This window comes from Apteryx rowi, unplaced genomic scaffold (assembly GCF_003343035.1).
Source record: "Apteryx rowi isolate R43461 unplaced genomic scaffold, aptRow1 scaffold_131, whole genome shotgun sequence".
In the NCBI taxonomy this organism is placed as follows: domain Eukaryota; kingdom Metazoa; phylum Chordata; class Aves; order Apterygiformes; family Apterygidae; genus Apteryx; species Apteryx rowi.
Window position 1 is genome coordinate 1,129,877 of NW_020447542.1, and position 10,161 is coordinate 1,140,037.

A 10,161-nucleotide genomic window follows, 5' to 3' on the forward strand; every position below is an offset into this window, starting at 1 on the left:
CCCGCCCGGCGCGGCAGGCCTCACCTTGCCGTTGGTGGGAGGCTCCTGGATGTAGATGTTGCTCATGGTCGGGAGAGGGGCGTCCCGGGACTTCGCCAGCCGCCCGGGCGCGCCGCGCGGCTGCGCCTCGCCTACAAAGCCGCGCTACCGCCGCGAGCCTCCCGCCATCTTGGGCGCTCCTACCCGGCCCAGCGAGGCGGGGAGGCGGCTGCCCAAGCCGGGGGGAAGGCGAAAGGGATGAGTCCCCGGCCAAAGCCGCCCCGCGCGTCGATGAGTACCGCCTCCGCCTCAGCAACGCCTGGAAGCTTCTCCCGAAACCTCGCGTCCCGCTCCTTTGCTCCCGCCCGGCACGGGGACGGCCCCGTCCTCCCTGCGAGTGGCACGGTCCTGGGTGCGCCGCGCAAAGCCTTCCGGCGGGGAGAGCCGCTGCTGCAGGCCGGGCCGGCTGGAGCGGGCCGCGACCGCGGGAGGCTCCATGGCTCTGCCGGGTGAGGAGGAGGAGGGGGCGGCGGCCGGCCGCGGAGCGGAGCGCTGGGAAGGGGCGCGGCGCTCCGCGTTGCAGAAAAGCACGCGCCGAACCGCGGCGGCGGCATGCGACTGTGTCGCGGTGGGAAGCGTGGGAGGGGAGGGTGGTGGGAGTGTATAGCTGGGGAGGATTTTTATTTACTGCCCTTTTCTTCCGCATCTTTTTGCTCACTTAGGTGCGTTTGTGGGTGCCTTTTATGTGAGAAACGGTTTGTGGTGCATCTCCTAACATCATAGGGGCTGCAGGTAGAGAAACATTGCTCTGGTTTAGAAAGCTGATTTTCTAAAACGGTCCTAGTTCTAAGAGCAAGAGAGACAGGGAAACTTTAGGGGCGTCAGGTAATGGAAATTTAGTTGTGACTTCCATTATGAATAGGCTTAGCTGATTTAAAAATTGGTCCGTTTTTCTTTGGTTTCTGGGATTTCTCCTGAGTCCTGTTTTACTACATCTGTTAACAGTTAACTGTGAGCTCACAGAGATATAGAAAGTGTTTGTTTTTCCCAAAACTTGCACTGTTCCGGTCCTCCTTCCTGCAAAATATCTACTGTCCTTTCCTTTATTCTCTTCACTTTATTCTCTGTCTCCTTTCTTGCACCCATTCATTCTTCATATGCTGGTGGTTTGTTGCCTGAGTTCAAGATGGATTTGTTTGGCCGGATTTTATTATTATTATTATTTCTATCTTTTTGTCTTTTTTTCAGGAATTATTATTTATTTCTCTTTTAATTGCTTTCTTAGACAGTTCTTGCAATTAAAATATACATCACCTCAGAATTTCCAGGCACTGCCTGTGAACAGGCACACACTGCAAGAATTTATAAGTACCATCGTGGTGCACAGTTATGGATCATTGGAATGTTTGGGGACTATTAACATGTCCATACTATAACTAAACAAATGCATAAGTTTTCAGAGAAGTGGAATAATTATTAAAGTTATAAGAGCAGAAAAAATCAACTGAGGATTTGACAATAAGTTATGTGAAGCTGAACGATCCATACCAGTTTATATTAGCCAAACTTGTTCTGATAGAATACTATGCAGAAAAGTGACCTTAGAAATGCAGTTTGTTTTGCTTTTCTTTACATTTGTGTCAGTCTTCCTGGTGACAAACAGTCTGAGATCTTAGTGATCTTAGTATTCTGAAAGGAACGCTCATTCCTATCTGTGCATTGACATCGTCAAGTCAGATTTAAAAAAAGCTTTGAGTTCTGTTTCATAACACCTAATTGATGGAATTTTCTCTTTCAGGTGGAAATAAGGATAACATCAGAGCGGGCTGCAAGAAATGTGGCTACCGTAAGTCTGTAGCAAGCTATATGAAGATGCATATGATACAGTGTTTTCTTCAATTTATGATGTTTGAACTGCCTTTTGGAGAGGCGAAAACAAGTTTCCTCCCTCATTGCCCAGATATTTCTCAGTTTAAGTTACCGTATTTGTTTTTCTTTTTTCCTACTCATTTTCTGGTCCTCACACTTATTACTGCTTTCAAAAACCCCTGAGTTTCTCTGTGAAAACAATATGCTACTGTATTCATATATGTTTCATTTGCATGCAATTAAAGACCTTTAAATTCAAGTTTCTTGATATCTAGCTTAGTACTTACTGAGATGAATAGAACATCGTGCTGCTTCTGAGCTGTTGTAGCAGTCTCTCTGCAGAACTTAACTTGAGCAGAAATGTCTGCTTATGTCCAATGCATGTTTTGAAATGAAAAATAGTTTAAAATTTTTATGACCTTCTATGCTAAGAAAATCTTCTTCATGCAGTCTATATTTCAAGAAACAGTTTTTTTGTTTTTTTTTTACTTGCAAGTTCTCTAGTTAGTACTTAGCTCATGCTTTGCATTATGCTGTCATCATAAAAGCATATCTGTGGCTACTCCTGCTGAACATGGATCTGTCCTAGTGTAGAATTAAATTTTGTAATCGCTAAGGCTTATTTTTTGAACAATGAGGGAAAACCCCCCGCTGTTTTGCAGTAAATTGTGTTGAACCTGTAATACAGGGATTTAAGTTATATATTTATGAGCATTATGTGGGGTGAAGGAAAACTTGCTTCTTTCACTGTAGACTTTGCCTCCAAAAAATTTTGTCAATGAGTTGCTTATATGTACCAGTTCTTCCAAGGGAACATGGATATCTGCAGTGATTGATTTGTAGGTGAAATAGCAGCTTTCTGGAAGGCGAGAAAACTTGTAAAGTCACTCATGCTGTATTTATCTTCCTAAAAGCTCTGTCTTCAGGATGTAGGTTTTTTGATATGAAGCAGCTGAGTTTGTTTCAGTTGCTACTTGAATTTCCTGTATTTTTAGCATAGTCTCTCCCAAACCATATCTTCAGTTTGTTTTATTTTTCTGTAATGTTCCAATAGGTATATACAGCTGCGAGGTTTCTATCTCTGGTCATGATTATTGAGACATAACTTAGAAAACTAAAAATACTAGTCAGGTAGTAGTTTGGTCAGTATTATGTACCAGTTACTAAAGATAAATTATATCTAATAAGGGAATAAAATTCTTGTATTTTGCTAGAGGGAGAGAGAAAGAGTAAAAAACTAGAGCAAGTGTGTTATATTAAATATTTCACTCCTTGCTTTTAAATGCTTCTTCAGGAAAGGATCTGAGACCATTAAAAAATAGAAAGCAAAGGTTGGACAAAATCTTTAAATTTACAGAAATATGAAGGGAGGTCATAAAGCACCATTAAATGGGATACCTTTGCACAGCTTCTCAAGGTTCTTCAATACTTTTTCAAAGTAAACTTTCTCACTTCCCATTCATAGATCGCAGTCTCACCTTTTCACTTACCAAACTGAATAATACTAAAATGCATGTTCCTTAGCTTCTGATATTATTTGGTAATTTATAACTTTTCTTTCTGAAAATTTGTTTTGTTCAGCTGGTCACCTGACATTTGAATGCCGAAACTTCCTCCGAGTGGATCCCCAAAGAGATATTGTTTTAGATGTCAGCAGCACTAGTAGTGAAGACAGTGAGGAAGAAGAACTACAAAGATTGCAAGCTCTGCGTGAAAAAAAGAGTATGTTTGTTGTTGTGTTTTTTTTTTCTTCTTTTAAGAGTAAATCACATAATGGTCTTCTGAAGTACTGGAATGATCATTTTATCCTTTCTGAGAATTACTATTAGTTCTTTTAATCAGTGCTTTAAAAGAAGGATTTTACTTCATATGATCAGTCTTTAGAGGTTTGATACACCTAAGTCTTTTTTACTATAATTAATTCCTTTTGTAGGAAATTATTAATATACCCATTTGGAACATCTCAAAAGGAGCTCTTAAATACAAAAGACTGTAAGAATGGTAATAAGCAGCTGCTTAGAAGAAAATGATGTGGATGTTCTCAGTTAATCTGTTGATTATTGCATATGGTTTAAACATCCTAAAGTTGATGGTAACTGTTAATGACAAATAAGAAAAGTGAGTTTCTCTCCAGTTTCTAAGTAGCATTTTGACTGAAAGAGCTAGTGATTGAATTTGAACTTTCATATTTGGAGATATACTGTTCCCTGTGTGGAAGGTTTGAACATCAGCTGTGTGTCAGAGAGAATAGGTGGGTTAATTAGTTACCAGGTACCTGAGTTCATTTGAATTTGGACTCTGAAAAGGCCCTCCCCTAAATACGAAGAGGAGGTTGTTCCACCATAGCATGTTTTAAGTGTACCAATCTAAAATGAATTTTCTTAATTTTTTTTTCCACATGCTTGAAACATCACATTTTGATCTGTTGCTCTCATGTTCCAGACTTTACATTCAGTTCCTACCCAAAACACCATTTAGGAAGAAGAAAGGATAGAGAGACCCCCATATTTTGCTATAACGCTTTAGAAGAAATGCATAGTCTGTATGTCACACTGCTGAATTGGATCTGCAACAGTCCTTTCCTGGAACAAGTCTCCTTGGAAAAACTTGTTCCCATTTATTATACACTTTTGAATGTAGGGCCTTTTTTCTTGGTCCCTAAACAAATTAAAGATGGATATCTGCAGGAAAAACAGCTCTTTACTGGATCTTGTGATATTCTTGTCTATTTTATTTTCTTTCTCAACATGTGACTGCTATGTGTAGTTTAAGGCCATCTGTATCTTTAACTCATTTAGACATTTCAGGAATGTTTTTTTTCCCCTTTTGCTTTTAATCTTGCCTTCCTGTTCCCTGTTTTGGTAAACCTCAGGGCACTTATAAGAAAATAAGTAACAACATTCTCCTATCTGAACCTGAATGTTTCTTTTACATTGAGTTTGTATTGGTAACTGTGTTCCTACTGGCTTTGAAACAAACATACAATTGTAACTGCCAAAGTGATCTCTAGCCTTAATAAAGCTAGAGTTTTCCTGAGCTCTGTTTCTGGATGGTGGAAAGAGGAAGGAGGGTGGCAGGTTTGCTTAGAGGACAGTTCATGGCAGAAGCCTGACTTCTAGTCACCTATTTACTGGCAAATTCGCCTTTCTGGACAGAAGAAACTATTTGTCATCTCTTCCATCCCACTCCAGCAGCTCCTAAATCATTGCTAAGTAGAAGAATCAGTTCTGATGTAGGAAATCCTCTATGTCTTCAAACCTAGCCTTTTGGATTTTAATGAGGCTGTTTTGGACAAATATCTAGTTAATTTTTTAAAGCAACTCATAAAAATGAGTTGGTGAAGCAATGTTATTTCACAAACTTAAAGTTATAAAGGTAATTGACAAGAAAGTCTGTAATGGTAGAAGATTTAGTTATGTTTTGTTTATATGCTTGCTATGCTAACTGTCCCTCAATAACATAATTCAGAGTGTCAGATATTAAGGTACCTAAAGATGTCTTTTCCATGAAAGTACAGGCAATACTTAGTGTTTATGGAACTCTGTACTGTTTGAATATTTGAATATTGTTGTCACATTGTTAGTTCAGTCTCTGAAGGTTTTCTTTTTCTTTATAGAATTCATTCAACCTCAAAGTGTCGTCTTGATAAAGCTCTATTGGTGGTGTCTTTGCAGATGTTTCTCTTTAGCCATAACTGCATCTTTACCGTAACAGTAGGAGCTTTCTAGCTGTCCGTTTTTTTTTTTTTTTTTTTTTTTTTTTTTTTTTTTTTTTTTTTTTTTTTTTTTTTTTTTTTTTTTTCAACTGCATGTGGAAACTGGGGATAGGCCAGAGTGGGAGTGACTTTTCTAGCAATTTTCACAGACAGTATATTGACAGTTAATTTAAATTTATCTTAGTTATGACTTAACTATTTGCTATTTGCATGTGAAATAAGGTTGTGTGCAAGTAATTCAGGTAAGCCTGAGGGAATATACTTTTTTATTATTTGGTACATTCTAGTTACATGACCTGTTTTCAGACTTGTGCAAGTCTTAAAAATACAGAATAATAGATATGGAAACCTGAAGCTGATGTAAATGTGAAGGAAAAGTCACAAATTTTGCTATGTTTTACAGGTATTTCTTCATTCTCAATCTTTAAATAAAAGTCCCTGGAATGTAAGTGATATAACAAGTTCTGCTGCTCTGCAAAATATTTTTGAAATTAATTTACTAGGGAAGGAAAAGAAAAACTTTTAACAAGGATTTTATGCTAATTTTATGCTGTTGCTGAAACCATTCTTCTAATGCTAATCTTAGTTCAGAACTGAAATATTTTGTAAACTAACTTTTTATCCACAGATTTAAATGAGGAAGAAGAAAAAAAGAAACAAAAAAGAAAAAACAAAGAAAAAACAAAATTAAAGAGAGCACGGAAAAGGTAACCCTTTCACACACCTAATTTAATTTCAAAACAGAACTTTAGAAATATTCCATGTTGTTTTTTTCTTCCAAAAAACATTGTTTCTTTTGATCCAGTATGTTTTGCCAAGTACATCTTTGGTTTGAAAAGTTTCCTGTTTTCCAGTGAGAACTTGCCTGGTTTTTTGAAGGGTGGTAATGTCACCAGGCTTTCTGCTGTAGCGTTAGGACCATGAAGGTCTTGAAAATCTAGCAAGGCATGGAAGTTCTGAAGGCCTGCAGTTCTGAAATAGCAGTGCTCTGACTGATGACCCCCCACTGAGGGGTCCCAGGATGTGGTGGGAAAAGTAGAACCAGAACAAGTCAGCAGAGCTCTGTGGTTGGCAGCCCTGAGATCCCCAGCTTAGCCACATGGAGGGGCTCCTCTGGAGTTCACGGACCCTAAGATCCTCCATTGCTCCTCCCTCCCTTGTTGAGTGACATATAACTGTCAGTAGGAAAGCATTTTTGCACATTTACTTAAAACATGCTGAGTTCTCACACTCCTGTTGCTTTAGAAGCTCAAAAAATTGTTACTCCTGTTTCAAAAAAAGTCATAATACACAAATTTATTGTGAATCCAAATTTTGTCCTGCTGACTGATTTTTAGATGAGACTATCCACTGATTGGCTGTTAGGACTATGGATGAGATAATCTCCTAGGAACTGCACTGAGAGCCAGGAAATGTGTAATCTCTTTGGATGCCACAATAACACATTATTCAGAAACAAAATAAGTGTACAGAAACAGGATTTAACCCTGGTCACATAGGCATTTTTCCCCTTCCTTATTTACATAGTGTAACTCTAACCTGTACTTATAAAGACAGTACAGAGGAGTTGGACTGCTTGCTGCAGTCTTTACATGCAAATAATAGTTAATCTTGTAAACAATACCATAAAACTGCACTCTTGAGTAAAATAAGCAGGACTTTCCTTTTATTGTCATCTTAATTCTTGTATGTATACAATCTCTTCCCTCATCACTCTGTTAGAGACAAATGTTATGAGCTGCAAGAGCATTTAACTTGGTCATACCTGTTTCTCTTAACTTTTTTATATGAGACACATTAAGATTTGTCTGAAGGCATTACTTGTAGTGTTTTTATTGTCATGCTTTCACCCTGTTTTCTTGAGGTCTGTACTCTGAGTGTTTCTGTTAAGGTTGAAAAACACACAACTTGCCTATTTCATTGTGAATTATTCAGTATTATAAACGTACTGCTTTTCCGCCAAGGTCATCTAATTAGAAAAGTCATTGTTCAGTTGAATATATAGACTGAGATGGTTATAAGCTTTCCGGTGGGTACTACTGTATGAATTCTATACCAAATTAAACTTGTGATATTATATAGATACTGGTTCATTTTTCCTCCTCTGATTCGTTGTCAATCTGTATTTCTTCCACTAGATCTTCCTCATCAAGTGCAACTGAAGAGGATAAGCCAAAATCAAAAAAACAAAAATCACAAAAAAAAGAAAAGAAAAAAGAAAAAAAGAATAAATCTAAGAAAGGAAAACATCAGAAAAAGGAGAAAAAGAAGAGAAGAAAGGAAAAAAGTACATCTTCTGATAGTTCAGACAGTTCTAGTAGCGACTGAGGTGCTGACTTGTTTTTGCTTCCACTTCCATAGAGACTAGAATGCTTTTCCTTCAAAATATAACCTACTTATGCTTTGCAGTGTTGTTGTTTTAAAATGATACATATAGATTTCTTCAAAAAAATATATTTGCAAATATCAGTGCTTCAGATTATTAAATGGACGATTTGGAAAAAATCTACTCTTATTTCAAGTTTATTACTACCCAACCATGCAAGTTGGACTTGTTTTTGACTCTTAGTTCAGTTTTGATTACTTTTTATAATTTATACTAGGATATGGCAAACTTCAGTTTGCAAGTAATTGTGTAGAAAGGTTCAGACAAATATGCTTTGCATTGGAACTGTTAAATCAAATTTGCAAATTTAAATAAGGCTTTCTGTTCTTTTATTTTTTAAATAAATGTTTTGCATAACACTTTCTACCTATATACACTACGCAATAAGTGCAAATGAGGAATAGTTTGGGGGGTTGGGAGAGGGAAAGAACAGGAGATAAGGACCTGATGGAGACTACTCCTTCAAAATAATCTTCTAAAATTGATCTAATAATAATTTTGAAATACACAAATACACGTTCTTTTGGCAGGATCACTGTGTGAGCAAGCTGAAAATAAACAAAAGCAAACAGAACCTATGGAGCTTTCACAGTCCTTTTGTTCTGTCTAGGTTCTGTTCTTTTGCAGTTACAGCTACTTCATCTTTGTAAGATAGATATAAAATGCCACTTCTTAACACTAAAAACCTATGAAGCAAGATTGTTTACAATAAGTAAGTGCTGTATTAATACAGTATGTGGTGATTAATGCCTACACAAGTCTAAACAGAGCAAACTCAAAGACCAACACTTGACAAGAATCTTGAGGTGTGCATTCATTCTAACACCCCCCCCCATTGAAAACTTTTTTTTCCACTTGTGTAAATTGAACAGTCTATCCTGTTGAAGTTGGTAACAAAATTTACCATTTGCTATCGGGGAGTTAGGGTAAGCATGTCAAAATTTTGTAAGAACTAGATGCCACAGTGTCCAATTATCTTGCACCAGGATAGGGTACAGATTCAAAAAAGACTGAGACACCTAAAATCTGCTCAACTTGAATGTATGATCCTATTCTTGGGATGCCTAAACCTCAAAGTGCCTGTATTTACAGTTTCTTGAGAATTCCCTTCCTGCCTGGGGTTTTGTTTTTTGGTTAGGCATGGAACCGCTTCCACCTGAGCAGCTAGGGATACAGCTGTTGTTTAAACCTCACAGGGGTCAAAAGATGAGGGAGAGTAACATCTAAGCTTTCTTAAGAATGAAACCCACTGCTTGTATTTTTTGAAGTGGGATAAAGCATTGAGTCAGTACAAAAAGTTCTATGGTGCTTTAGTGCATTTGGCCTGAAAGTGGGATACCTAGGTCTAATTCCTTCTTTCAAACTTGTATTTCCCAGGCCAGTATCCTAATTATTAGGCAATGCTACTTCTGCTGTTGGGCTGTGATAGTGAACATCAAACAATGAAACACTCATGGAAGCTGCAGAACAAAGGAAAATAACCTGCAACCTTCTAAGTAGGTCTCTCAGTAGAGGATGGCAAGAGTCCTTGCATCTGTTCTTTTTCTTTGATCTAACCTCTAATTTTTAATGTTATCACCATGATTTCTTGAGATGGGCTTGAATAATACAACTGAATAAAGATTAGACTCCTTAATTAGCTGATGCCTGTACATAAGACAGAGAAGGAATAGTATAATGAACGTCTCTTTCTGCAGTACTAATTTAACAGCTTCTGTCACCCTGTTCATTCTAGTCTTCTTCGTGTTGCTGTGGCTATTAGTGGAGCTGCAGAGCAGGTAAAAAACATTGTTTATTTTTAACTGGATTCGTTCTCTAAGCCAGTCATTCTGTAGCAGGCAACAGAGGAGTTGTGGGCTACTTAAGCCAAAGGAAATATTTAATCAAGCCACAAATTAACATGCAACTCAGTGCATTCCCCCCCCCCCCAAATGCTCCTTACTTAATGGTATTGGAAGGGTTATTGATGTTAGGGGAATTCAGAGCTCCTGTGTAATTCTCCCATGATCTTATGTAGGCCTGTCTGGAGAATGGGAGTTTGTACCTTGCTTGATTTTGAAGGCTTCAGATGCTTCATCTGAAAACAAGGAACTGAAGAGTTCTACTAAGCTTTACATAGCAGAATGACTATATACCAGTATGACTGAAGAGTTTATTGGCCAAACCTTATTAGGATTAGTATACCTGTATGTATCAGTATAATTTGGCTCTT

General features: G+C 38.0%; 2 protein-coding genes across 10 annotated transcripts in view; one reads left to right on the top strand and one right to left on the bottom strand.

The window, feature by feature from the left end:
• CWC27 (CWC27 spliceosome associated protein homolog) overlaps nt 1-105 on the bottom strand; it is a 114,494-nt gene extending 114,389 nt beyond the window's left edge. For all 8 annotated transcript variants that reach the window (XR_003252001.1, XM_026056442.1, XM_026056443.1 and 5 more), the window contains exon 1: nt 25-105. Coding sequence is in view for 7 of the 8 variants with exons in the window: in XM_026056442.1 (XP_025912227.1) it covers nt 25-66 (42 nt within the window). In the remaining variant the exon portion in view is untranslated. The remainder of the gene's footprint in view (nt 1-24) is intronic.
• Nucleotides 106-405: 300 nt separating this feature from the next.
• Nucleotides 406-8,523, top strand: SREK1IP1 (SREK1 interacting protein 1). 2 transcript variants are annotated; one of them, XM_026056450.1, is made up of 5 exons: nt 406-488; nt 1,778-1,825; nt 3,430-3,570; nt 6,192-6,270; nt 7,702-8,523. In XM_026056450.1, exons 1-5 carry the CDS (start codon nt 476-478, stop codon nt 7,889-7,891), a joined length of 471 nt encoding a protein of 156 aa, XP_025912235.1. In that variant the 5' UTR covers nt 406-475; the 3' UTR covers nt 7,892-8,523. The 2 variants fall into 2 exon arrangements, with proteins under 2 accessions (XP_025912235.1, XP_025912234.1); XM_026056449.1 differs by lacking the exon at nt 406-488 and having other exon boundaries at nt 1,744-1,825.
• Nucleotides 8,524-10,161: the final 1,638 nt, after the last annotated feature.

What these genes read in the sequence shown, in the direction of transcription:
- SREK1IP1 (XM_026056449.1), top strand. Translation starts at nt 1,759, where the DNA reads ATGGAATTTTCTCTTTCAGGTGGAAATAAGGATAACATCAGAGCGGGC. An exon ending in CTGCAAGAAATGTGGCTACC is followed by an intron (nt 1,826 to 3,429) that starts GTAAGTCTGTAG and finishes TGTTTTGTTCAG; the next exon opens with CTGGTCACCTGACATTTGAA. An exon ending in AGCTCTGCGTGAAAAAAAGA is followed by an intron (nt 3,571 to 6,191) that starts GTATGTTTGTTG and finishes TTTTATCCACAG; the next exon opens with ATTTAAATGAGGAAGAAGAA.